Source organism: Symsagittifera roscoffensis, chromosome 2, assembly GCF_963678635.1.
Source record: "Symsagittifera roscoffensis chromosome 2, txSymRosc1.1, whole genome shotgun sequence".
NCBI classification, from domain to species: Eukaryota; Metazoa; Xenacoelomorpha; order Acoela; family Convolutidae; genus Symsagittifera; species Symsagittifera roscoffensis.
Genome location: NC_087063.1, coordinates 84,014,718 through 84,042,179, shown reverse-complemented (window position 1 = coordinate 84,042,179; position 27,462 = coordinate 84,014,718). Strand labels below are relative to the sequence as shown.

Genomic DNA, 27,462 nt, shown 5'->3' with positions numbered 1-27,462 from the left:
CCTGCGACTTCACGTGCGTTAGCTCATCTTGCAAACTCTCTCGACCATGGTGAGCTCTCTCGTCAACTTGATCTATCCTCTTAGTCATGTCCCGCCTCAATTCATCCAGGCCATTCATCACACCAGCGAACATATCACTTATGTCACCAGCTGCCCCCAATGGCGGGGTTAGCCCCAGAGAAGACGAGGTCAACTGTGGCTGTAGCCTAGTACTCGATGAAGCACCGCCCTTTTGCTTGTGCATTGACGTCATCAGTCTGTCAAACGTTGATGATGCTCCCATCGTTATCCCATCTGACATAGGCCTGGTCGGCGAGGCAGAAGACGCCTCCCTGCTCATGTCGTTCCTTGGGCACGGTGTGAAGTTCACATCCGGATGGGTTATTTCCGGTTGGTCGTAACTAGAGGATAGACCTCCGGCTTGTAGCGACGTCACGCGCTCATCGTACAAAGACTTCCACCTTTTCTTTGCCTTCGGGAACGTCTGCTCTTCACCCGAACTCATACTCGACATCATCGCGTTGTTGCTCTGTTTGGCCAAAGATGAGTGTGCACTTGTCGGATGTGAAGGTTCCTTTCTCCATTTATAGCTCTTAGTCTCTGATTTGGACATTCCCCTGTACAACACTTCCTCCCGAGGTTCGACCTCGGGACGCTCCGAGGTCTCCTCTGTCCTCTCGACTTCCTCCCGTTCGAGGACCTCGTCTGGCTCAAAGTCGGGTCGAATGAGCGTTCGCTCCCCTTCGTCAAAGGGATCCACCAGCATTTCGCTCGCAGGCCCGGCTTCGGCGCTCCGCCCTTGATTGCCATCGAGGTTTTTCTCGCTCCTTAGTTTCATTTCGCTCACTGAAAGATCAGGTTGACCTTTAGTCGATTCGTCTTCAGCAAACACGTCGGAAGCGCTGCTAAACGAGGTTTGGCTACGCCTAGTTTTAAATTTCCGCGTGTTTCCCTTGCTTAGCCTGGGAATTTTAGTAGTCGATCCTAGCGAGTCCCTGCGCTGCATAGTTTTTAACAAATTGAAAATATTCGTAATTTGATGGCAATGCAAACGTACCACAAACAAGATCTAGTCAAATCTCCCGACTAAACTAGTGACTCAGCTAAAGTTACACACATGGTCTACCCAGTATTGATATAATGCTAACTCAACCCTGTTGTATAGTATAACAGTATCACTAAGTTTCCACAAGATATAATCGACACACAAAACACAATAGATAATCAGATAAGAATATCCTACAGGTGACAGCGACCTTTTGTCAGTATCAATTTATCGCCACACAATATATCAAGTCACTGCTTTGTTAAAAATAAACAATCTTTGATAAAAAGCAGTGATGACTCAGAAACAGATCAGTAAGACTTAGTCTTAAAGAAAAAGACTTCCCTCAATCGGAACGATCCGAAAGAACAAAGCCCAGGACACAGTCTTCTCAAGTGGGTGTGTATTTGCCTAATACACCCACCGAGGTCTTCTTTTAGGTGCCCTGCGATTGCCCGAGCTGTCCTACTAAGTAGCTCAAGGCAACCTCTGATCGAAAATTCGTAAAATCTATGAAAAAGCTCTCCCACACTCGGACTGCTCCAAGTGCACGAGAGTAGGGAACACTTTTTCTTCTCAAGTGGGTGTGTATTTGCCTAATACACCCACCGAGGTCTTCCTTTATTTGTTCCCGGATTGCCCGAACTTTCCTATTAAGTAGCTCAAGGCAACCACACAACCAAAATCACAATAAAAAAAAAAAAATTTCTTTGTTCGGGTACTTCTGATACACCCAATGTAGAATCCAAAGTTGATCACAAATTCCCGGGTCAGAATGGGTTCTTATGACCCTGATAAGCACGCCTAATATCCTAATATGATCCTAATTAAATGGATATTTTCCGTTTCCCAAATTGCCACAGAAAGTTTACTCAAGTCTCTAACAAGGAAGATCTTTAGGAGGTTTAAGACACTCCGGAGGGTTACCTCGGAGGGTACCTTGATCACCCAAGCTACTTCGGAGGGTACCCTAATCACTCAAGTTACTTCGGAGGGTCCCCTTAAATTTACTAAGGAGGGTCAATAAGATGCTTAATATGCTCCGGAGGGTTACTTCGGAGGGTACCTCCAAAATTTTCAAATTTTTTAATCTCGCTTAGAAGGTTCTCCCACTAGCTTCAAAAAGCGTCAAAACAAACTAGGAGCTCTAAGTGGAGCTGTTATAACTTCTTTGGGTGATCTCGTGGAAATTTTCCACTAAGGAGGGTTGCTAAGGGGTTTAGCTGACTCCGGAGGGTCACTTCGGAGGGTTCACCCAAAATCAAGAAAAAGGGTTATATCACCGCAGTAAAGCCTCTGAGAGCGGTCTACCTGGCTTAAAACTAGGTTGGCTGACTCGGTCAACCTTCCCAGTAGGATAAAAGGTGATTTCATTAAAATTTTATGCCGCTCGGAGGGTTCCTCGTGATTTGGACCCTCCGAACCAACAAATTCTAAAAAATTTTTCTTTTCCGAAATAATCAACCCAAAAACGGTTGCGATTAGGAAAAGTGGTCAAAAACGTCGACTTATGGTACCAAAATTATCCCGATCGGACAACTAGTCTTTGAGAAATCGCCAAAAACGCGTTCGTCAAAATGGCCTTTTTTCACCACCTATATAGGTTCTGAAAGACTTTTTCCGCAATTCCGGTCCAGAGTGCCTAAAAATACTTGAAATGAGCGTAGTAGCCCTGTACGGCACTGGAATAATGCAAAAAATTGGACCAAAATTGGTTTAGAAACAAAAATTTGGCCAAAAACTATCAAATTTGGACCCTCCGATTCCTTCCTTTTCCAAACCTTAAGTCGTTAGCTCTATCCACGGAACTACTCGGAGGGTTACCCTAAAATTTCTCTAGTAACCGAGCACGTTATGCTAGCACGCTCCTAACGCAAAAAATTTTATTGCTCTAACTCTAAAAACTCAAAATCTCGATCGCCAAAACAGATTGACAAAATTCAGAAAATTATCAAAATTTTGATCGAAAAATTTCCGTTTTTCTAACTTCTACTGAGTCTTTGCTCACGCGGTTTCTTTAGTGAAGGGGATCGAACTACGTAGCTACTCTCTATATAAAAGCTTTTGGCCTATCGGAAAAGCTCGGATATCCAAAAATTTGGGGGTCTACAGTTTGGTCGAAAATCGATGATTTTCGACAAAATTGGGTGTTTTTTGGATCTAATTGAGGAGATAAGTAATATGTAATAAGGATAATAACCTATTAGTAGTCGTTAATGAATAGTACTATACCCTCCTTTGCACCAAAATACCCGAATTAAGACCCTTAACTCGGAAATTTGTAATCGATGGAGGGTACAATCGGACCGCGCCAATCGTGCCCCCCACCACTTAAGTTTTAATGAAATAGTACCCCAACGATACTAAAATTGCTTCAACGATACCCAACAGTCGTTGAAGATGTTGCCCTTGATGTCCCTGTTGAGCGTGGAACACGTCGGTCAGCTTGCCACTCTACCCTCCGGTCACCGGCAAAATCACCATTAACGTGCTTAAACACTCAAACTACACTCGAGGGAGGGTATCCAACCCTTCACCAAAACACACAACCTTTCTATCAGAAATGATATAAATCAATCTGAAACAACAACAAATAGGAAGGTCAGATCACATCTCGTCCGGAAATAACATATAAACTGTCACTTTATGTTTTTTACTGTTTTTGGTCTTTCTTGGATTTTTTACTGTTTTTTGTACTTTTTTGTTTTTAAATAAAAACGTTTTTGGCTTTTTCTTGGTTATGCACTATTTTTGTTTGGTTTTACGCTTTCTCTTTAGTTGTTTTTGGTCCCGGGACCTCGGGACAAGCGGGTTCATGACTTCCCACCTAACCCTCCGGCCCCCGGAATTTTCGGTGTTAACTAAGTTAAAAAGCTAAATTGTACTAGACGGAGGGTACGCACCCTCCCCCTAGTACAACAACGGTCATTAAGACCTCTAACTCGGGCATACGCCCGGAGCGGAGGGTTCGTCGCTGAAACGCTTGCTGATCATGATGGTTTCATGCCTTTAACAGGCCCACCCAGGAGCGCCATAAAAACGTCTATGTAACATTCGCCCAAATACTACACAGCGACGGAGCGTAGGAAAAGTACCTATTAACGACTGGCAGGCGTCAGTTACCTTAATCCTACTCGTTTTTCACCGTCTCGACCTTGCCAGTTGATTTTCTGGTCTGTTTAGGGCAAAGTAAAAAGTTACCATTTTTAGGCCATCAGTCAAACGACTTTTGATCAGCTTTCGTTTACATGCGAACACAACCACATAGCTGAGTCTCGGATCCTCAGACTACGTGATTGTCATTAAAAACACGGCTCAAACAACCTATTTTAACATGTTTTTGTGTGACAGTTCTATATTAAATCCATTGGAGATGAATTGACCCTTTCCTTTTTCTAGCTACTCATATTCTGAAATATTAAACAATAACGGTGTTAATTAAGATCTATGACATTCCAGCAGCTATAAAGTTAGTTTATACAGTCCCTTCACATAGAACAGTCTCTGGGGGACCAAGCCTCCGCTCCCGTAATATTCCTGAGATAACGCTCTTATCTCTTATAATTCGTGTCCCGGGAGGGTCCCGTGGTATATTTCTTCCCCCCACTGAAGCCTCCTTCTCCACCAATATCTGTTGACAAGTGTCTTATCGTGCGTTGTTGCCACGATAAGAGGCTTCGTGATTTCCGTCTCTTGTACGACTGTTTTTCACAATATCTGTCGTTGTTCTTTCTCTTCTTTTTTAGTCAAAATGGCCGACTTTTTCTATTTCTCAGAAATGTTCACTCTTCAATCGAAATTTTGAAAAATAAAATTCTAGAACATTCTGACCCTCCTTCGCAACACTTTTTCGTTCATAAGGCCTTTAGCCGTCCTTTTTTACGTCGCCGGAAGGTTGTGTTGTGTCATCTGGCAGAATGGCACATCTTTTTACAACCTTAGTTGTGATGAGACTGCCATTTGGCTTTCAATACTATCCAGTACAGTTGGTTACATGTTACCCAATCCCAAGTTATAATAATGAATAAGATCATTTCAACAAAAGATTGTCTGTTTATGTCCGTTTCAGGTCCCTCGGGATCTGGCAAAACTGATTTAATTTTTCAAATGCTTCTCAAAGGTACATTCTATCCATCGTATAACAAGATATTTTATTTTTATCTTCACGATCAACCCAAATACCGTTCCTTTGTTTCTCACAACAAATTTGATATTGAATTTATAAAATTGCCCAGCTTTGAAATTGTTAATAACTTACGGGATTGTATGATTGTCTTTGATGGTACCTATGAAGAAATTTTTAATGAAAAAGATTTTGTTAAATTAGCTACAGCAGGTCGACATAAAAATGTTCATGTTATTTATCTCAAGCACAATTTATTTCAGCAAAGTAAGCAATCACGTACAATAGATTTGAATACAACTCACTTAATTTTGTTCAAATCACCACGAGACATTCAACAAATTGATTATTTAGGCAGACAGTTGAATAATGCAAAATTCCTCCGTCATGCGTATCAGTTAGCAACGAAAGAAGATTTCGGTCATCTGTTGATAGACTTGGATCCCAAAACTTCAGAATGTCTTCGTTATTCGTCAAACATAGTTCCACCATCACCAACCATTTTCTATTTACCATCCTCAAAAGCAGTTATCACATCTCTTGAAAATGAAAGAGAAAGAATTATGTATAATGAAGCAAATGCTCAATAGTCGCCATTGTAGATCAATTTTGACAGGAGCTGATTCAAATTTTATTAGATTTCTTTGCGATTGTTTTGTAAATGTTTTTCTGGGACATGATCCAGCTAACAAGAGTTTCATCGAGAGTAAGAAAATACCATTTGGAAAAATTGTTGACCCTAAGTTTAGTATCCGAGAAAAACGAAAAGTTTTGGCAAACAATATTTCACTGGTTAAATCAATCGGAGAATCGTGTTACATTTACCTGAAAAACTAGAACCTTAAGCTTGTATGCTGAAGAATTCATCCTCATTCCTCGAAAAACATATGCTCCAGATGAAAAAACTGCACCACAATCTCAAATCCTTCATAATCCATTAATTAACGACAAATCATCTCAACTCAATTACATACAACGATTTCGAGAACGAAATATCAGGCGTGACTCTCCACCACCATTAAACCCAACATCTCCTATTCCTTTAACCCCTAGTAATGTAGTACCAAATCTTCGAAAAAGAAATTTATCTGCACTTACTAATTTCAGTGGTGATGGTGATGATGAAGCAGAAGAAAATATTGAATCATACAATTCTCAGCAGCAGACAAGTTCAAAGAGATTAGAAAAAAAGGATGAAAAAAGTTATGGAAAAACCGCTGAAGTGTTTCGAAAGGTTATGGAATCCATTCAAGAGCTATTGGAAGCTAATAAATTGGAAAGGGCAAACATAGTGCTGAAGCAGTTGTTCAAAGTTGAATCCTTGACATTAGACACTGACGGATATGTTCTAATTCAAGGAAAACCAACACTCGTTAAAATTGAATCCTTTTTGTACGATACACAGCAAAACACAAAAAAACTTGAGGGTGTTTTTTATCCTCAAATTTTGAAAGAACTGAATCTTGATCCTAGCTTAGTGTCCAACACTTATGCCAAACAGATTCTCCGCTCGCTTAAGAGCGAAGCAGCTAAGCCCTCAACTTCTGCCTCCTTCGTCTCCGACAACCCGACAACTGAGGACTCGAAGAGATCGAAACCCTACTCTTCGAAGACTCGATCGACAACTCTCAAACCCAAAACCAAGCAATCCGACAAAAGAAAAACCCAGAAAAAAGAGTTTTTCCCAACCACCAACGACGACGATGACGACGATGATAAAAACTATGAAAGCAGTAAAGAATCGTTTGCGACGACGTCAACAAAAGAATGGAAATCCTACTATCAGTGAAGAAAAGAAACTCAAATTACTCTACACGAAAGGTCCAGCTGCATTTGGTAGCGTTAAAAATTTAACAAATGCTAGTCAACTCTCACCAAAAAAAGTTTAAAATTTTCTGAGATCTCAATCATCACATACAAAGTATGGATTGTTTCGTAAAACATATCCTCGGCTAAAAGTGATTGTTAACGATATCAACGAAATTTGGTCTCTTGACTTGGCTTATGTTGATAAATTGGCTAAATATAACCGAGGGGTACGATATTTGTTAGTTGCTGTCGATTGTCTCTCTCGCTACTTACGAGTGGAACCCCTGAAGACCAAATATGCTAAGGAAACAACCGAAGCTTTCAAAAAAATGATCAAAACAAAACAACCAAAAAAAGTTTGGGTTGACAAAGGCACCGAGTTTAAAGGAGAGTTCGAAAAATTATGTACTAAACGAGAAATCATCAAATACGATACTCACAGTGAAAAAAAATCAGCGTTTGCCGAAAGAAACATTCGATCGCTGAAAAGTATTATCTACAAATACTTGGAGTTTGAATGGACTTACAGTTATATTGAAAAATTACAAAATTTTGTTCAAACGTTTAACTCACGCGTTAATAGAGTAACAAAATTGGCTCCAAACAAGGTCACAAGAAAACATGTACCTGCTTTAGTTTCATTAATTGCAAACAGTTCATCGAAGTTGGTACAGAAACCAAAATTTTATGTTGGTGACTATGTGCGAATAGCGAAGACTGACTTGCCTTTTAGAAAAGGTTACAAGCAGATTTTTACAGACGAAGTTTTTGAAATAGTTGCCATTCCTACTGTAAACCCTCCAACATACAGTCTCATTGATGCGGAAAAGGAAGAAATCAGCGGAAAATTTTATGAAAAAGAACTTAGTTTAATTGGAAACAAAGCTGATTATAACGAAAATGGGCAGTGATGAGTTTACTGTACATTTGATTTCAACAGCATCAATGGATTATTTCCCAGACAACACTTTGGCCAGTTTTAGAAATTTTTGTAAAGAGGAAATAGCTTTAGACGGAGATTGGAGAGTTGCTCTCTCAGAAATAATTTTCCCCACAAAATTAAACAATGTTACTGATGAGGAATTTACGTACTTCAGAGCATCCGAAGTAGTAGCCAGTAAATCCAACGCTGGCAATCGGAATACAATTTCCAGACCCTACTATGGCGAAAAAATTTTTATCAAATCAGGAGAGTACACTTTTATAGAACAATTGATTAATAAGATAAAAACAAAACTCAAAGACAAAATTCATTTTGATGCGAGTCCTCAAGAAATCACGAATAGCATGAGCATTTGGATGAACGCAAATGAAGGAATCTCATTCCCAAGTCCCCAAATACCCAGTTTGTTAGGCTACAATGCAAAGCTTGATGAGAACGGTGAATATCACGTTGGTTACAATATGATACCCTCCTTCGATGCATCTTATGAGGGAAACGAACTGTACGAATCTCATTTCCCATATGACTTATCAAGTGGGACAAGTCTAATTTTTGTCTATATTGACATTTTTCAATACCAAACTGTTGGTGATGCAAAGGCCCCATTGTTACGCGTCATTGATTCAAATAGACGCATCAAAAACGATAGTGCCTGCAGCATTGAACCTAATCATCGAAAAAACTTCACTAATTTAGACTACAAAAAATTATTCACTTCATCTGTACAATCAATATCGTTGCAGTTGCGCACAGAAACTGGAAGAGTAGTGCCCTTTGCAGGAACTGGTAAAGTTGTGTTGACTCTAAAATTCAAGCGCTTTGATTGAAAACCAATGGAACAATATTATGCAAAGCAAGCTTCACTTCCTCATTTCTCTGGACACTACCGACAACGCGGCAGTGGTGGGTTTGGCGCTTTGGCTGCTGGTATTGGTCGTGTTGCTATACCGTTTGCACGACGGGTTATTCTACCGGCTGCGAAAAAACTGGGCAGAGAACTTTTGATGAGTGCAGCGCCAGAACTAATTGATGTCGCTATGAAAAAGAAGTCTCCTAAACAAGCATTGAAAAACACTGTCACAAAAACTGCAAGAAAACAACTCGGTGGTGGTAGACGTCGTCGTCGAAAGACACCAATGAATGGATTACGAAGAGGAAGGTCAGTAGGGGCTCGAAAAAGAAAAACAACCATTCGAAGAAAAATCAGACCAGTGAGAAGTCGAGCAGATTTTTTCTCAAACATCAAAAATGATCGCTAATTTGTTACCCAATGAAGCTACCCATAGATCACTGGATTTGTTTGAAAAACAACCTCTTTTGATTACTTTTGAAAACCCTTTTGATCAAAAAATTGGACCTGTCTATTCACCCAATGGACCAATGCTTGAATTTGAAATCACCGGTGACCGTAATAATTTTGTTGACCTGCAAAAAATTTATTTGGAAATACGATGTAAAGTAACGCAATCAAATGGAGCTGATCTGCGATACGACAACACTGATCCTACTGTGTCTGATTCACCGTTCCTCGTAAACAACTCCCTGTATTCCCTTTTCTCTGACTGTACCCTCTCTGCTAATGGACTCAAAATCTCAAATGCCAATAGTAATTTTGCGCATAAAAGCTTTATTGGAAAAGAATTTTCTAACAGCAAAGGAGCCAAGGATTCATGGCTTAAGTGTCAGGGATATCGTTTTGAAAACAATCCCGCTGCAATAGATGCAGCTGATTTCACATCTCAACGAGAACTGGTTCGTGAATCGAGGGAAATTTGGTTCTTTGGACCCGCTGGAGTTGATTTTTTCACTTGTGACAAGCATTTGTTGAGCGGTGTTACCCTCAGACTTTCCTACAGACGTTCTCTTGAAGACTTTCTCATTATTCTGAAGATGCTGCCAAGCATTACAAGCTGCAAATACACGAAGCGAACCTATATGTTAGAAAAATGACTGTGACCGACCATGTGCTCTCTGCCATTGAATCAACTTTGCTCAAAACTCCTGCGAACTACCCATATCAAGAAGAAATTACAAAAACATTTCTTGCAACAGCTGGTCAGCGCAGCTGGCAACAGGAAGACATTTTTGCTCGTGAACCGGTGAGACAAATTATAATAGCATTGATCACAAATAATGCATTTCTAGGAACAAACCGAACGAATCCTTTTCATTATCAAAAGTTTGGATTGGAGCAAGTTACCTTGAGACGGAACGGTTTGCCAATAGCAAGTACACCAATCAGTACACAAGATCATAAACGTCTCTTCTTCAACACACTATCAGCGCTAGGTTTGTTGCACTGCGGGCTGGGAATCACTCTGGATAACTACCAACAGCACTTTATTATGTGTTTTGATCTCACTAGCACACAGCAGGCAGCTCATGACTTCTTGCATCCAGAACTTACTAACTGCTCAGTTTCACTCGATCTTCAATTCTCAAACGCGTTGACAGCAAACCTTGAAATTTTTGTTTGGGGTATACGCTCATCCAATGTATTTATTACATCCGACCGCAAAGTTACAAAGAACGTCCTTCCAATTTCGACCGTCTAAAAATGGATGAAATTCAGTTGCAGGATCTCATTCAGAACTGTAAACATCTGAAATATAAGTTTCTTGGAGTATTTGCAGCGAAAAATTTTCCACCTCACATCCCAAACAATATCTTTATGATTGTGAACACTTCAAAATCAGATTCTCCGGGGACACATTGGATTGTAATTTGCAACAGAAGAAATGTTTTATATTTTGCTGATCCTCTCGGTCTTCCTCTTTGGCAGTACACCAATCTGTATAAACGATTGAATGAGAATTTTCATCAGGTGACTGAATTGATGACACACTTTCCCATGCAAGACTCAAACTCTACCATGTGCGGTTCTTTTTGCATTTATATTGCACATTTGATTTATGATAAAAACTTTAATGGTGATGCTTCTGATTTTGCTTACATAAATGATCATGTTTTGAAACGTTTCCTAACTCACATGCTTACCCATTAACTAACAATTTAATATGGCTGTTTTGTACACTTTTCAATTTCATTTTAAACACTACATTTTTTAGTAATTGACATTTTTACCCAATTTTTAACTGAATAGCAGTAATCCGAGAAGTTAGATTACTATAAAAAATACAAAATCGATCTATGGGGGGATATCACCATACCAGCAACTGTTGCCTCCTTTCAGTACAATTTCCGGACGGGTTTCGAAACGCCGCCTTTCGGCTGAGAGTCGAGCGCCATGCGTTTTCCTCTACTCGGACCCCAAGAAATTTTGTTCCACTTCAATTTTATAGTAACAAGTTAGGTACAAGTTTTGACAATATTTCTGGGCACTTTTGGCTTTCATCAGTGTTCTCGTTTTTCAAGATCTTAACCCACTTCAACTTATTAGCTCTTTCAACCTTTCTATAAAATCAAAGCTTTTGTCATAGATTTCAGACGTTTATTTTTCAGTCTCCTGTAGACACGGAAAATGGAAATGTCAAAATTTTCAAGCCAATTTCATTATTTTAGAGTTTTCAGTGTTGCATAATTTTTCTTTGTTTTTTACTTTCATTTGGCATAAAGAAACTTTTCATTCTTATTTCGGTCAAATTGATCATTAGCTTTTGCCTAAATAGAGGTGGCGGCCGCCGCAATTGACGAATTTTCCTTTCTTTGAGATTCAGCAATAAAACATGCATTTTTGAAGGAAATCGTTCACCGCAGCCAACAGTTAAGCTACGCTGCCAAAATCTGGTGCTTTCCTATTACATATAATAGGTATATAACGTCCTTTTACATGTAAACAAGCCAATACCCCCAAACTTTAGAAGGGAAAACATGCACCGACCGAAACTTAATTCCATTCCCGTTTCCACAACGTTCAGTGGGAATACTCAATAATTTACCGAAGTTTTACATAGGGATCATTAAGTATAAAAATTATACATTGGGATCATTAGGTATAAATATTTTACATAGGGATCATTAGGTATAAATATTTTACATAGGGATCATTAGGGATAAATATTTTACATAGGGATCATTAGGTATAAGTATTTACATAGGGATCATTAGGTATAATCTATACCCAATGATCCCTGTAGGGATCATTAAGTATAAAAATTATACATTGGGATCATTAGGTATAAATATTTTACATAGGGATCATTAGGTATAAATATTTTACATAGGGATCATTAGGTATAAATATTTTACATAGGGATCATTAGGTATAAATATTTACATAGGGATCATTAGGTATAATCTATACCCAATGATCCCTGTAGGGATCACCCCCCCCCCCCCCGATCCCAGTGTCGTATATCTATACTACTATGGATCATAATTCAATAAAGGTTGAGAATTTTTTTAAAAGAATCGATTATAACTGATTATAAACGATTATAATGATTTTTATTGTTTCGAAAAATAGTAACATTATAATCCATTTTCAATCTTTTATAAATAATTCTTTTTGATAGTTATGAAGACTGACAATAAAAATTCATTATAATCTATTATTTTTTATTTTTACTGAGTGTGCGTATGCATGCTTATCAGAGAGAGTTGCCAAAATTTGGAACAGAGAAAGTTGCCAAAAGTTGGAACAGACAGATTTAATTAAAAAGAGCTTTTGTCATAGAGAACCTTTGCATGCAAAAACTACTTTTCCAGACAGAAATATGACTCAAGGTCACCTGAAATTTCAAGTTTGCCCGCAAAAGTAGCATAAATGTGGCAGACTGCTCTTTTTCATTATTTCTGTCTGAAGAAATCTTTTTGATGCAAAAACTACTTTTCCAGACAGAAATATGACTCAAGGTCACCTGAAATTTCAAGTTTGCCCGCAAAAGTAGCATAAATGTGGCAGACTGCTCTTTTTCATTATTTCTGTCTGAAGAAATCTTTTGCTATTAAATTATGAAGAGAATTACAAAAAAGGAATTACTCAAGGTCACCTGGAACAGAGAAAGTTGCCAAAAGTTGGAACAGACAGATTTAATTAAAAAGAGCTTTTGTCATAGAGAACCTTTGCATGCAAAAACTACTTTTCCAGACAGAAATATGACTCAAGGTCACCTGAAATTTCAAGTTTGCCCGCAAAAGTAGCATAAATGTGGCAGACTGCTCTTTTTCATTATTTCTGTCTGAAGAAATCTTTTGCTATTAAATTATAAAGAGAATTACAAAAAGTTGGAATAGACAGAACTAATTAATAAGAGCAAATGACTCATTTCGAAAAAACGTTTGCATCCAAAAGCTAATTTTCAGACAGAAAGTTTGACTCAAGATCACCCTAAAACTCAAACTTGCGTGCAAAACTTACTCAAAATTGGCAGATTGCTGTTTTCAATTTTTTCTGTCTGTTTCAACTTTGTGCTACTAATTTTAGGCTAATTAAATTTTCCAAATTATATTTTCACGCGGTTGTACTATGGAAAAGAAATGAAAGTTGATTTCAAACGTCAAAATGAGATTTTTTAGTTAACTAACTTTGCTCAGATGCGTTGACCTAAAAGAATATTGCCATAATTTTAGCATTTACTATATTTTGCCTCTCTTACATGTTTTAGAAAAGTGTAAATTGTTTTCAACATTATTTGTGACCGGAACGTTTTGGGTTGCTTGCACAACAACCACAGATCATGCTTGTTCATGTTGTAGATTTGGAAAGAACAATCTTCCAGCTTGCGCTTTGACAGGTGCTCAAACTTTTCAAAACTCATCACGAAAAAGCGCGGGGAAATTAAAGTTATTTGTGCCCTCATTTGAACTTAAAAGAGGTACAATGAAGACATCGTATTTTTTGGTGACTGAAACCGACAAGCATGTTGAAGGAGCCAATCATCAGTCTGAGGAAACCGCCCTCTTTGTTGATCAGTTTTGCGCCTCCTGGGACATGTCTTCGGGATATCAGGCATGGCCAAAATCAAGCAGAATTACTTAGATTAGTAGTAACGCTGGAGTTTGTAATTAATCAGTTTTTCACCAAAAAGCGTTAAAAGTGTAATTAGAAAACGACAAAGCTTACACTAAATCTTCTAAAAAACGAACTTCCTCTTAAAAACAAAAAAGTTGGGACTTTTTGACTAAACCGTTTAGATGAGTTGACTAAAGTGTGAGCCGCCATTAGTTTCTGAATAAGAAACTACCAAATTATTTTCATCAGATTTTAACAATCTCGAATATCCTCGAGTCCCAAGATTTCAAACATTTGGTGATTATTAGAAAAAAATCAGTGTTTTAATTTTTCACGATAGTTTTCAAAAATGACTTGCTTATGTGCACTAGTCTTCAAGTAATTCTGGTTATATTTTTCCAGTCATTTTTGTACCAGGCCACATATCTTCTTCAGCTCATGCATTTCATCAACTATGCTTTTATTCTTTTGATCCGCAAAGGCAAGTGTTTCAAAGACATTTTCGAGGATGAAAAAGCGAATCCAAGTCTATGTTTTAAAGGCCTGCTCGCAGTTTCACTGAATGATCAGACGATATTTTATCAACTTTTAAACACTCTGATGGTATTTCTCTATGATCAAAAGGAGGACGAAATGCCCCGATTTCATTGGATGCCGAGCTTAAACACGCGACTGATTCGCACGTATATCTTAAAAACGCAAAAATAGAGCTTAATTTTAACCCCTGACTATTTGGAAGATGATGATGAAGATAAGATGATGATCTGCAAACAAAATAAGACCACAAAACCATATCCATCCAACTTTTAAATAAATAAATAGATTTAATTAACAGTGATTTGATACTTAATTTTGATATTTTCAGCGAATAGCCGTTTTTCTAATTTGTTTTGAATTCAACTTTTCATCTTTTTAGAAAGTCTATTTATATCTAGTTAACGAACGCACGCCTAAACTTGGTTGATTTGTTCAAAACATATCTGAGCCAATCAACAAAAAGTTATGACATATCTGGGATTAGAGCGTGTACATATAACGCTAACATGGAAGCTTTCGAACTAACCTACTTGGAAGTTCAGTCAAAATATAAAAAAAAATAAGGAAATTAAACTTCATGAATTATGGCCAGAAGCCAGAAGTACTATAGATTCCTTAGACTCACTAGGTAATGAGGTACTTAATTGTGCGACATTTCAGCTTTTTTGCCTAAAAGTGAAGTATCATCGACCGTTTGGAACGAGGCTGGTTATTTTTTGGCCGTCGTGGCGCATCTAAGTATTATTTTTTTAGGCACCGGAAAAAAGTTTCTGCCCACATATGGGATCTACTGAACAATCTCCCCCTTACCGTAGGGGGATATTGTTAAGTAGATCCTCATTACCTAGTGAGTCTAAGGAATCTATAGTACTTCTGGCTTCTGGCCATAATTCATGAAGTTTAACTTCCTTAATTTTTTTTATATTTTGACTGAACTTCCAAGTAGGTTAGTTCGAAATGGAACCTGATCTAAACTACATTTTATGATTGGATAAATTAGATATTTTACCAATGTAAAGTATTTAATATTAACCAATCATGATCCATCTAACTAACAATCCACTTATTTGTAAGTGCTGAAATTACTTGTAATTTCAGCACCAGAGAGATTTGAATTTAACTTAGAAATTAGTTGAACTCTCCCGAGTACTTCAGCAGCCGCAATAAACCAGTATACCCTAGATCTATTGAGCCTAGCAGAGACTAGTTAAACAACCTGAGACTAGATAGTATAAGAGTAAGATTAGGATCGGTATTAGACTAAGAAGTTGCACGAATCTATCCGGCCGAAAATAAGATAGCGTGACGAGCAGACGGTGTACCCTATCCGAAATTACTCTATGAGTTATACCCATCGATAATAACTCATCTGGTGCGACCATAAGTCTCGAACAAGACCTTAATAGCTTAGCATTAACCAATAATAGATTAGAATTTAGACAAAACATTTACAAAATGTTATACGACAATAATTTAATCGAAATGTCTCTACGACTCAATAGATCAGAGCCAATATTCCGAACGATAACAGAACTACCCGGAATTGGAAGAAGACCTCGAACCAGAGACGACATACGACAAAGCAGAAACTTACCATATAGTTATATGATAGTTCGGCAAAAGCCAGAACAAACTTTTGTATTTAGAATACTACTAGCAATGAATTTAGATTTTCATTTGCAAACATAAAATTTTGAAGTCAATCTTCAAAATCATTTCAGGCACTAAACAAAATTATTAATATACAATAACGATTGATAAAAAGATCTCAGATCGTTTTCCAAAATTCTGCAGTAATATACAAAACATGTTTGAAAAATATTTATTGAAAAATCAAAATAAAAATTAGTAGCATGACAATAAATGATTAGTAATTATAAATCATCCTGTTGTTCCAGCTTCATCGCCTAAACATAACAGCAATCATAAGCTCACTAATATCATAAAAATACTAAATCTATTCTTTACACAAATTTAAAACATTTTAAACTTAAATTCACTTAATTTTAAAATCAGATCATCAAGGCTTATCCTTGGATCTTAAATCATTTTCTATTTAATTAAATTTAAAACTTGATCATCAAGGCCTATCCTTGGATCAAAAAGAACAACTTTGTTCTCCCCCACCCACTAAACGAGTGTCTAACGACCTCAAACGTCGATTCACTATCCAACCCTTTCTAAAAACCCAGGACTAATAGAAATTTTTGAACAAAACTAATCATTCAAATTAGGATAAACAGTGAAGAACTTCGGTTATTCATCCTTCACTTGATCCCCCCTCTTACCAGACCCAGGATAAATCTTAGACTTAGTAAGTTTAAAATAGTATCTAACGAACTACTCGCGTTCTAATTATACCTGAACCCTGTGGATCGATTTACTATTCTCCAACCCTGAACACAATCACTACCCTTAAGTAAGATTAAGTAAGTTAACATCTTAGCTTATACTAGCCACGAGAAAGTATAAAATCATTCTTCGGAATCGATATACTTTTCTCCCCAACCCTGAACAAATAGACCCAGGTTAGGCTAACAAAAAAATCGTAAGGACTAACAGTTTAAGCAAATAGAAATCATTTAACAACCTTTTGCATCCATCATCCTAAACCTTATGTCATTTAAAAACCTAGGAAATAAACAAACAATCGTTTTACACAATTGTGAAATAAATAACAAAAAATACGACCTTGTAATCACACCTCATACACAAACAGTTGGATACATTAGAACAAAACGACAAACATTAAAGAGAAAAATAATAACTAAACAAAGACAAATAACACGAAAAAGATTTTCAAAAAATCGAAACGCATTTTCAGAATCAGAAACCAACAGTTTAGACGAACTTTATAAACTAAAAGAATCAATAGATAAAAATTGCCCAATTCACGATCAATTATATTTCTCTGACTCAGAAACAACTTCAAATTCATCAAAAAGAGGAAAAAGAAGAATAAAAAAGCAGTATAAACACAAACCAGTACATTTATACAATTGGAATCAACCAATTAGACACATTGATAATTACATATTAACAGTCATCGAACGAAAAAATGAGCTCAACGCACACCCCAGGTGAAGAAAGTCCAGATGATGATGATATTTTCCCCTTTATCGTAGATGCAACCACTGATAGAGGACAGCATATATTCTGCAAAAATTTACTCTTAAATTTGTTTGAACCCGGAATCAGTCCATGTAAAACAGAATTCCCAGATGTAAAAATCAAAAGACAAATTATCGATCACTATCTAAAAGATATATGTAACCTAACACAACAATACGGAATCTACTCCATAGAATTCAGCTCACCAAACCAGAATCACAGTAAATATATAATTCAAACAGACGACCTTGATTTAGAATTCTCAAAAGTATTCTCAGAATATATAAAAAGCATCCAATATCATAACTCACAAAGAGCAAACTCCATATTCACCAATGAAGTTTTTGCGATAATATATAGTTATATCTCGATATTAGAAAACGAAATCCAGATACCAAATGTCTCACCGACAGAAACATCTAAACATATAAGAGTACGACATGAAATCACACTACTCTCTAGTTTTCTAAATATAATTAAAGAAAATTTCACGAAAGATGAAGTTTCACAACATACAAAACACGACTTACAAAAAATCTTGGCATGGTTCATAATAGATTATTTCACACATAATATTGATTTAATTTCACAAGCAAGAAAAAATTTTAGACCCCAAAACTCAAACGATGATACTGCCATCACAGAACAATCAGACTATGTTTGGGACCCCGAATGGTCTCATCCCGCATTCATAAACTTCCCACAATCAATCTCAAGTCAAGCAATAAGTACGATATCTTATGTAAGAGATTATGTACGAGTAATACCATTAACCATTGATGCAACACCATTAAACTATAATACATTTTTACCCGATATGCAAAATAATAGTTTAAACTCTACAGTCATACACAATGAAAACCTCAATGGAACTAGGAATCTTACTCAACAAGATATCCAGACACCATCACACTTCATAAATGAAGAAATCGTACACACAACAACTACACAACAAAGTATTTCACCAATACGTCCAAACTTAACAACACCAAGAAATACAAATTCTTCACAAACACAGGTAACATTACAATCAACCGTTAAACCTTCGGTTGCTCCAAAATATTCACACATGGATTACCAAACATACAGACCCATGACAATACCGCCAAAAACACGCAAAACGTTCACTAGAAACAACTTTGCAGACCATAATTATAATTACACACATCCATCAAAAACAAATTATCAACCACGAAAAAATTTTAGTAATTATACAAGATCTCGAAACTGGGATAACCCAATGGCACCACCTAACTCAGTAAATTTCCAAACAAATTTACATCCTCCACAGGATCGTAGTGAAAACTATCCATTTTTTCAACAAAATAAAAATAAAAAACAAACATCTTATCAAATGGATTACTTATCCTCAGATGATGATTTCTTACAACCAGATATATTTACACCCAATAATCAAGAATATCGTGGACAAGGAATACAGAAACCACATACATATCATAGAATTTTTTCTCCACAACCAACAGATACACAAATTCAACAACCAATTCAACAACAAAACCCAATTAATAAATCTTTTCAACCAATTCAGCAACAAAACCCAATGATTGCAAACTCGTACCAACCAGCACAAATGCAAAATGAAATACCACTCCCATATTATCTTCAACAACACGAAATAACAAGAAATCAACTTTCAAATTTTTCTCAAATGCCAAATGCAGCAGAATCATTACAAATGACGATGAATCCATACATTATGGGTGGATCATCAATAACATCAAATAAACCTTTAATGGTATTCACAGGAACAGACCCTGAATATTCTGTAGAAGACTATTTAAATGCAGTCACAGCAAATTTGATTTTAAATATAGGACCCGAACCAATTAATACGCCACTACATCAAAACTGGATACATCGACGCACAGCGTTAATACAAACAACTCTAGATGACGCAGCCCAAAAATGGTTTTCAGTATTGCCTATAGAAATAAAATCAAATTGGAAAAGATTTACACAAGAATTTTCAAAAATGTTTGACTCCGAAAGAAACAAACAACAACAAAGAGTTTTATGTAATGAAATTCGCAGATTACCAAACGAAACCATCAAGCAATTAGCAGTACGAATTGAAACACTAGTTCGAAAAGCATTTTCATTAAATACACATGACTATAAAAACACAAAGATGACAGAAATCTTAATGATGACCTTAACACCACAATTAAGGAAAATAGCAATAAAAAAGAGAGCATCCCATCCTTCGTCAATTCGAGAACCCGATTTAGATTTTCGAAAACTAGTAGACAAACTAGAACAAGCAGAAATCACAATGAAACTGGAAGAAACGGAAAATCTGAAATTACAATACGTTAACAGAATTGAAACAGCTTCCACAAATATAAACAATATACAGGAATCAGATACAGATCTCGTTGAAAAAATCACTGAAATACTCAAAATTTACGAAAAACACCCAAACTTTAAAGGCAAACCATCTTTCAAAAAATGGTGTAATTATTGCCGACGATACGGACATAGTATTTCTGAATGTAGACAAAAACAGCAAGACAATCAACATAAACCTCAAAAATATAAAGAACCAAATAAATCATTCTATCAATACATGAAAAAAGATCAAAATCTACCGAACAAAACAGTCTACAGCAACAACAGTTCAGGAAAACCCCTCCCGAACAATACAAATTATACAAGAAATCAATCACCATATAACTCAAGTTATAGAGGAAGATCACCAGAACGAAGAAACACGCATAATTCATCACAAAATCACTACAATAGACCAAATAGTCGAAATAACTACTCCAGATCACATTCAAATACACAACGATTTGTTTCTAGATCTAATTCCCAATCAAGAAATAATTATTATCCAAACAATCAATCACGAAATTCATCATACAATAGGAATAGAAACTACTCAAATAATCGGAATAGAAGTTATTCAAACAACCGAAACCAGAATTACCCGAACAATCAATCAAGAAATAACTCATATAATAGATCGAACTATAACAGACCAAACAATAATTACCAAAACAGATCGCGAAATAATTCACAAAATCGACACTCAAGTTATAATAATCGTTATAGAAATTATTCCCAATCACCACACCGGAATAATAATAACTATAATAATTCTAATAATCGCCACAGAAGTAGTACACCTAAACATCAAAGACATAATAATCAAGTACAATCTAATCCAGAAACAACATCAGACCCTCCAGGTATTGATGACACAGTAACTGATACGTTACAACTCAACCAAATAAACTGTGGATCATCAGATTCAGAAAGCGATGCAGAAAACACTCTCTCCATCAACATGATAAAAGTCGAAAATGACTATGAACCTGTTATATATGAAGAACCTTTTTCATCACACATATATGAAAATCAATCAGAACTCCTTCACAATTATTATATTGAACCCGTCCATTCCACACCGACGACACAAAAAACTAATGAAATAAACACTACAAACCAACCCAATGAGAAAGAAAAAACAAAATGCTTGAATACAAATCACATCTATCAAAACATACAAAAAGAACAACCCAAAGAAAAAATTTGGACAATACCATTTCTTTTGGAAAGTCCAAAAAGCAAAGAATTTCAACCACCAGATCTTGAAATTGATTTTTTAATTGATTCAGGAGCAGAATCAAATATAATAAACATTCCCACATGGAATGAAATAAAAACCTTACACCCAAAGCTAACACCTCTTGAAACCTCCAGCAAACTAGCAACAGCACAAGGATCAACATTAATAAACTACGGAAAAATTCAATTATTTCTTCTCCCCACAAGAACAATGGAGCAAAACAAAATTTTAACCAAACCATTTAAACAAATATTCCATATCACTGATATTAAACATAATATCATTGGAATACCATTTATCTCTAAATATATACCAACAATCAACATCTTGAATAGTAAAATATTAATCAAAGATAAATATACAAAAACAAAAGACACATCCCTAACATTTTTTCAAAGATTAAATAAACAACCACCATTTTTTTCAAAATTTTACCCAATATATAACCAACAAAGAAAACACTTGAAACCACTATCAGGAAACATCTATAATTTTTCAATCAAACAAGTTCACCAATATGATAAAAAACAAAACAAACAAAAATTTTATATGTCAGATTTTGAATTCAAACCTATTCATAAGTTTTTCAAAATCACAATCTCATCAATAAAATATTTGAAAAAATCGAATTCAGATATTATTTCCTTACATGTATACAACAATACACCTTACCAAGTAACATTACCTTTAGGACTTTTAGGCTATTGCGAAACCAACGCTACAATATTACCAATACACGAAAAAGCATATCGTGTAAAAAATATACTCCAATTACTAGATATTTGCCAATCCACAATCCTTAATGAAGAATTATCTATAAATAATATAATAAGTAACGAAAACAGAAATACGGATTATTTCACAAAAACCCCATATTTCAAACCTACATTCAACATAAGTAACTACACAGAGAATCAACAGAAATTTTTAACAATGTTTAATTTCCAACATTCACAAATAACACAAGACGAATTTGAAAAACTAGCAAAACAGCTAATTAAATATTCATCAGTCTATGCAACATCCAAATTTGATGTTGGCAAAATCAGCTCATCACTACATCTCCCATTAAAACCAGACGCAGTTTTCAAAAAACAAAGAGCAAGTAAAGTACCAATTCACTTACACGATAAAGTGAACAGATTACTCGACATTTTAGAACAATACAACATTATATCACCAGTAAACAAAGAGGAACAACCAAAAGGCAACACATTTATCAACCCTGTTATCATTCTAGCCAAAGGAGAATCATTAAAAATTGTTCTCGATGCTAGATACCTCAACTCACTCATAGATGAATCAAAGTGTAATTGGCCCATTGAACCAATACAAGTTATTTTAACAAAAATAAACGGAAAATACTTTACCACCGCCGATATGAATAGTGCATATAATCAAATGCCATTAGATGAACAACCACGACGCTTAACACAATTTGTTATTGGAAATCAACAATACGAATTCAACCGCTTATTCTATGGAATATCCATAGGACCAGCAGCATTTTCAGCTTTTATGAGCAAAATTTTTCGACCACTAATACTCAAGAAAAACGCAATCACCTATTTAGACGATGTTTTTATGCAATCACAAACAAAAGAGGAAATGTTCAATGTTTTAGAACAATATCACCAAATACTTCAGAACGAAAATCTGAAGGCCGCCCCCGATAAATCACACTTCTTTTTGACAAAAGTTAAATTCTTAGGGCATAATATAGAAAGAAAAACAATCACTCCATTGAAATCACGTATAGACGCTATTCAAAAACTCCAACCACCAACAAATAAAAAGAAAATCCAAGAATTCCTTGGAATGTTAAACTTTTTAAGCAAATATGTTTATAAAATGCAATTATATCTACGACCATTCTATAACATACTTAGACAACAAAATAATTTTGAATGGAATATAGAACATCAAGCACGATTTGAAGAAATTAAAAAACTTCTAACTGAACAAATTTCAAACACAATTCCAGATTCAAATCAACCATTTTATGCAATGTGCGATGCTTCGAACTTTGGCATCGGCGCAGCATTATTACAATCACATAATAGTACAAATAAAATGAACCTCATATCAGCAAATTCTCGATTATTCACTCAAGCAGAACTAAGACTCTCAACTCTAATGAGAGAATGTACAGCCATAATATATACACTAACAGAATATGAATTTCTGATACTTGGATCAAAACATCCCACAGTTTTATTCACAGACCACAAACCAATCATCTTTCTTTTTACACAAAAGTCTAATCCAAACCACCGAGTTTATAGATTTCAACTCATTTTAATGAAATTCCCAAACTTACATATAGTTTGGACCGCAGGAAAAAATCTTGCATTACCAGACACCTTAAGTCGAAATACGCCACCTGAATTACTTACACGAAAAACCACAGTTGAAATACCCAAAAACATAAAATTCTACCTTGCAGAAAATGAAACATCACCCCGATTGGAATGCAAATATGCAGTAAAAACTGACGTTGAACAATCACAAATAAATAATTTACAACATTCCCCACTTTATTTAGATTGTCAAAATAATCACTATGAAGTTGATCTACTTGGAACATCAACTTTTAAACCAATCCCATATTCACAATGGATAAAAAACAACACCCAACAAAAAAGAATAAAACAACACCCGCCTAAAAAAGACCATTTTCCACTAATTGAAAAAGAAAATCTGAGTGATAAAATAAACTTATCAGGACCACAAACAAACGATTCAAAATACACAATAAATCAAGTTTTTGACCTCCATGACCCACTTGACACAATACCCTTATCTAAATTAGAAATCGAAAACATTTTTCTCCCCCCAACAGAAACAATTACAATTTCAACACTGAAACAATATCAAAACCTTGACCCAGTAATTCGACAACTGAAATCATGGCACAAATATAAAACTAAACCTATCAAAGCAGATTCAACTATTCTAGGAAACAAAACACTCCTCCGATATTTTCGAAAATTCAACAATACAACAATTAACGAAAACACAGACCTTCTAGAATACAAACTAAATGAATCTACAGCTCCCTGTCTCCCTTTAAGTATGATTCTTATAGCTTTTAATATTTCACATACACAAAATATTAAAGGACACTCTGGATCAGAAAAAACATATTCAAATTTTATACAAAACTTTTATTTCCCAAATGCACCAATTTGGATAAAAGTACTATGCAATGACTGTATAGTATGTCAACTAAATAAACCTTACCCAAATCAAAAACAAATAGCACAAAAACAAGATTTTAAAGGACAAAGTTTGTACTTTAATCATCGTATCTCATTTGATACCAAAGGACCAATTTCACCCTCATCCGAAGGAAACTCCTACATTATGGTAATTGTTGACGCATTTACACATTATGTAGCACTTAACCCAGTACCACATTGTAACGCTTATTACGCTTACACAACACTCTATGAACACTGGATAGCAAAATTCGGACTACCAGAAATTTTAGTTACAGACAACGGTACAGAATTCATAAATAATGAAATCATCACACTATGTCATTTATATAACATTAAACACAAACCACGTACATCTCACGCACCTTGGACAAACGGCTTAGTCGAAGGTATGAACCGTTCATTACAAGAATACCTCAGATGTATCATCAATGGAAATGATACAAGATATACCGAATGGTCAGCAGATGTAAAACTATTTCCCTTAGCATATAATTCACAAATCACGACAACTTTAGGAATGTCACCATATGGAATGGTTTTTAACCAAAAGCCACGCAAACCAATAATGTTTACAGCAAACTCTCATAAAAACGCACAAGGTTATTGTCAACCAAATAAAGACTCAATTTGTTATAACCTACCATTACATACACACGATGAAGATCATTTTCATCACCCACAAATTCTTAAATTAGCCTCCGGTACACACACCGAATGGATTTTAAACAGAGATAAAAAACACAATGAAATTCACCAAAAGGTAACAAAAAAGTTGTTACAAAGGCAAAATATTAATGAACAAATAAATTCACGCTTTACACCAGCCTCCGATTTAAAAATTGGAACATTTGTTTTAATACCCAATTTTAATACTCAAAAAGGAATTTCAAAAAAGTTACAACCCCTTCGTAAAGGACCATACCAAATAATTGCAAAACCCACTGATGTCACATATAAAATCACCGACTCAGATAAAAAAGAAATCGTTCAACACCGAAATAACCTATTACCTTATTATCCAAAAGAATACGCACTCCGCGAACTAACTCAATTATATTCTTTTACAGATTTAAAAGTTATTCAAAATAACCCAGATACGGACAACATAACAAAGGAACAAAATGATATTCACCTCGAAAATCAAAATACAAAATCAAACACCACAAAAAACAATACAAAAAATCTCGATCAAAATACATCTCAAAAAGAAAGAAAAAATAGAAAAATGACAGAACAAATAATACCCCAAAAACAAATCGACAAATCAGAACATAGAGAGTCTTCACGACTTAGAAATCAACCACGTAAAAATTATAAAGTATTCATCCCACAATCTAAAATATTAAAGAAAGTTGAATTTCAAAAACAACCTTAAATTCTACATTTAAAAATCTTTGCACCTCTGAAACATTTCACACTTTCATTTTTCAAGATAACATGCTGATAAACACGCAGCGATTCTAGTTCAAAATTAGCCAATAGGATTCATCCAATCCGTCACCTTCTATAACTTTAACACAAACCAACTAGACGAAAAATATTAAACTCCAGGCATATCTATAACTATAACTCTACGACCTCCAGGTCAAAAATAAGCAAACCACTCCAACTTGACAACTAAAATAAATATCACCATAATATCATAACCCTCCCTTATCTAATAAACCAAAGATCAACAATATTTCCCCAACTCAGCCCTCAAATACCCCCCAAACAAATATGTTAAATTAGCCTAAAGTAAAAGAACGACCATTTTATTTAGCCTAAAGTATAAAAATCTCAAAAATACCCCAGATCATTTGACAAATAAAAATAAAGACAAAGAAGACCTCCCGATCACCATAAAAATTGCCCCCAACAATTTTTTACAAAACTCAACCCACTTGTCAAAAAACTAATAAATAATCCGACCACACTTGAAAATTGCCCCAAACAACAAAAAATATTCGATCACGAAGCCATTTCTTAAATGCTCTTCTATCAAACAGTCACTAAAATTATCACAAACCTCAAACAATTTTTTACGATACTTGAAACTTTCATAATATTTCTTTTTGATATCCTTGAATCTTTTCTAATACTCTTAATCATTTTTTGTAATATTTTTTTAATTTTCTACACTATATTCGAACTATTTCTCCAACTTTCAAAAACCCTTGATTATATCCACAGGTACGATTTATAAAATTGTCTAAATGATACGAACTATTTTCAGTAGAACTGATATTTTTCTACTATTTGTAATTTTCATAACATTTCTATCATCCCTCATTTTGACTATATGCAAATGTATAAAGAAAGCAATCATCACATTCGCTCTAGCAACAATCCTTCTAATTCTTTTCTTAGAAGAATACTTTAATAAACATTAACTTTTTCACTAAAAGAATAGACCAAAAAGCTATCAAAAAATGCTACCCAAAAGTCACCAAGTCAGTCTTCACCGACATCATCCCAAGATAACCCAACAACACCTTCAACTACCAATAATCCTCAAACATCTACACGAATTTCCTTTCAAGATAACCCATACACTTTTGAAGAACGACACGCTCGTTTATCAGAACCACTAGAACCAGTTCAACGACAAGCACCTCTAAGCGAACCAACATATAACTTATACCCAACACTACCACAAGAATTAAGTAGAATAAGAAATCCTAGTCAAAACCAAAATACAGTCGAAATAAAAAGACAAATTATACATCCTCGACGGAACAGGAATTTTCTAACTCCCCGAGTTCATTTTGATATACCTCAATCCCCATCACAAAACACTCCAGAAAACCCCATTGGTATATTACCAGAAACCCCTACGCTTCTTTCACAACGTAGCACCTCAAGCCTACCATCAGATTACTTAGGTTCAACACCAACATCTGAACAAATACGTGAAAATCCCTTTAACCCCCCAAACCAGGCATCACGACTACCATATTGGACAACACATTCATTTACACAAGGTGAATTAAATTTAGTCAATGATCCAATAGATATTTCTACGGATACAACAACATCCTCATCACTACCAGAAACATTATCACTACCATCAACACCATCAATAAGCCAGATTTCACCACCACCTTTTAACTTAAATTTTCCAAATAATCTCGACGCCAGATATCGAGAACAATCATCAACAAATATCCCTTTAAGACTAGATT

The 27,462-nt window shown here is 35.5% G+C and overlaps 1 protein-coding gene across 1 annotated transcript in view; it reads left to right on the top strand.

Moving 5' to 3' along the window:
- LOC134839506 (uncharacterized) overlaps window positions 1-14,703 on the top strand; it is a 58,618-nt gene extending 43,915 nt beyond the window's left edge. Inside the window, exons 4-5 of the mRNA XM_063855084.1 lie at window positions 13,579-13,831; window positions 14,237-14,703. Of these exons, the coding sequence (XP_063711154.1) occupies window positions 13,579-13,831; window positions 14,237-14,542 (559 nt within the window). The 3' untranslated portion in view covers window positions 14,543-14,703. The remainder of the gene's footprint in view (window positions 1-13,578; window positions 13,832-14,236) is intronic.
- The last annotated feature ends 12,759 nt before the right edge of the window (window positions 14,704-27,462 follow it).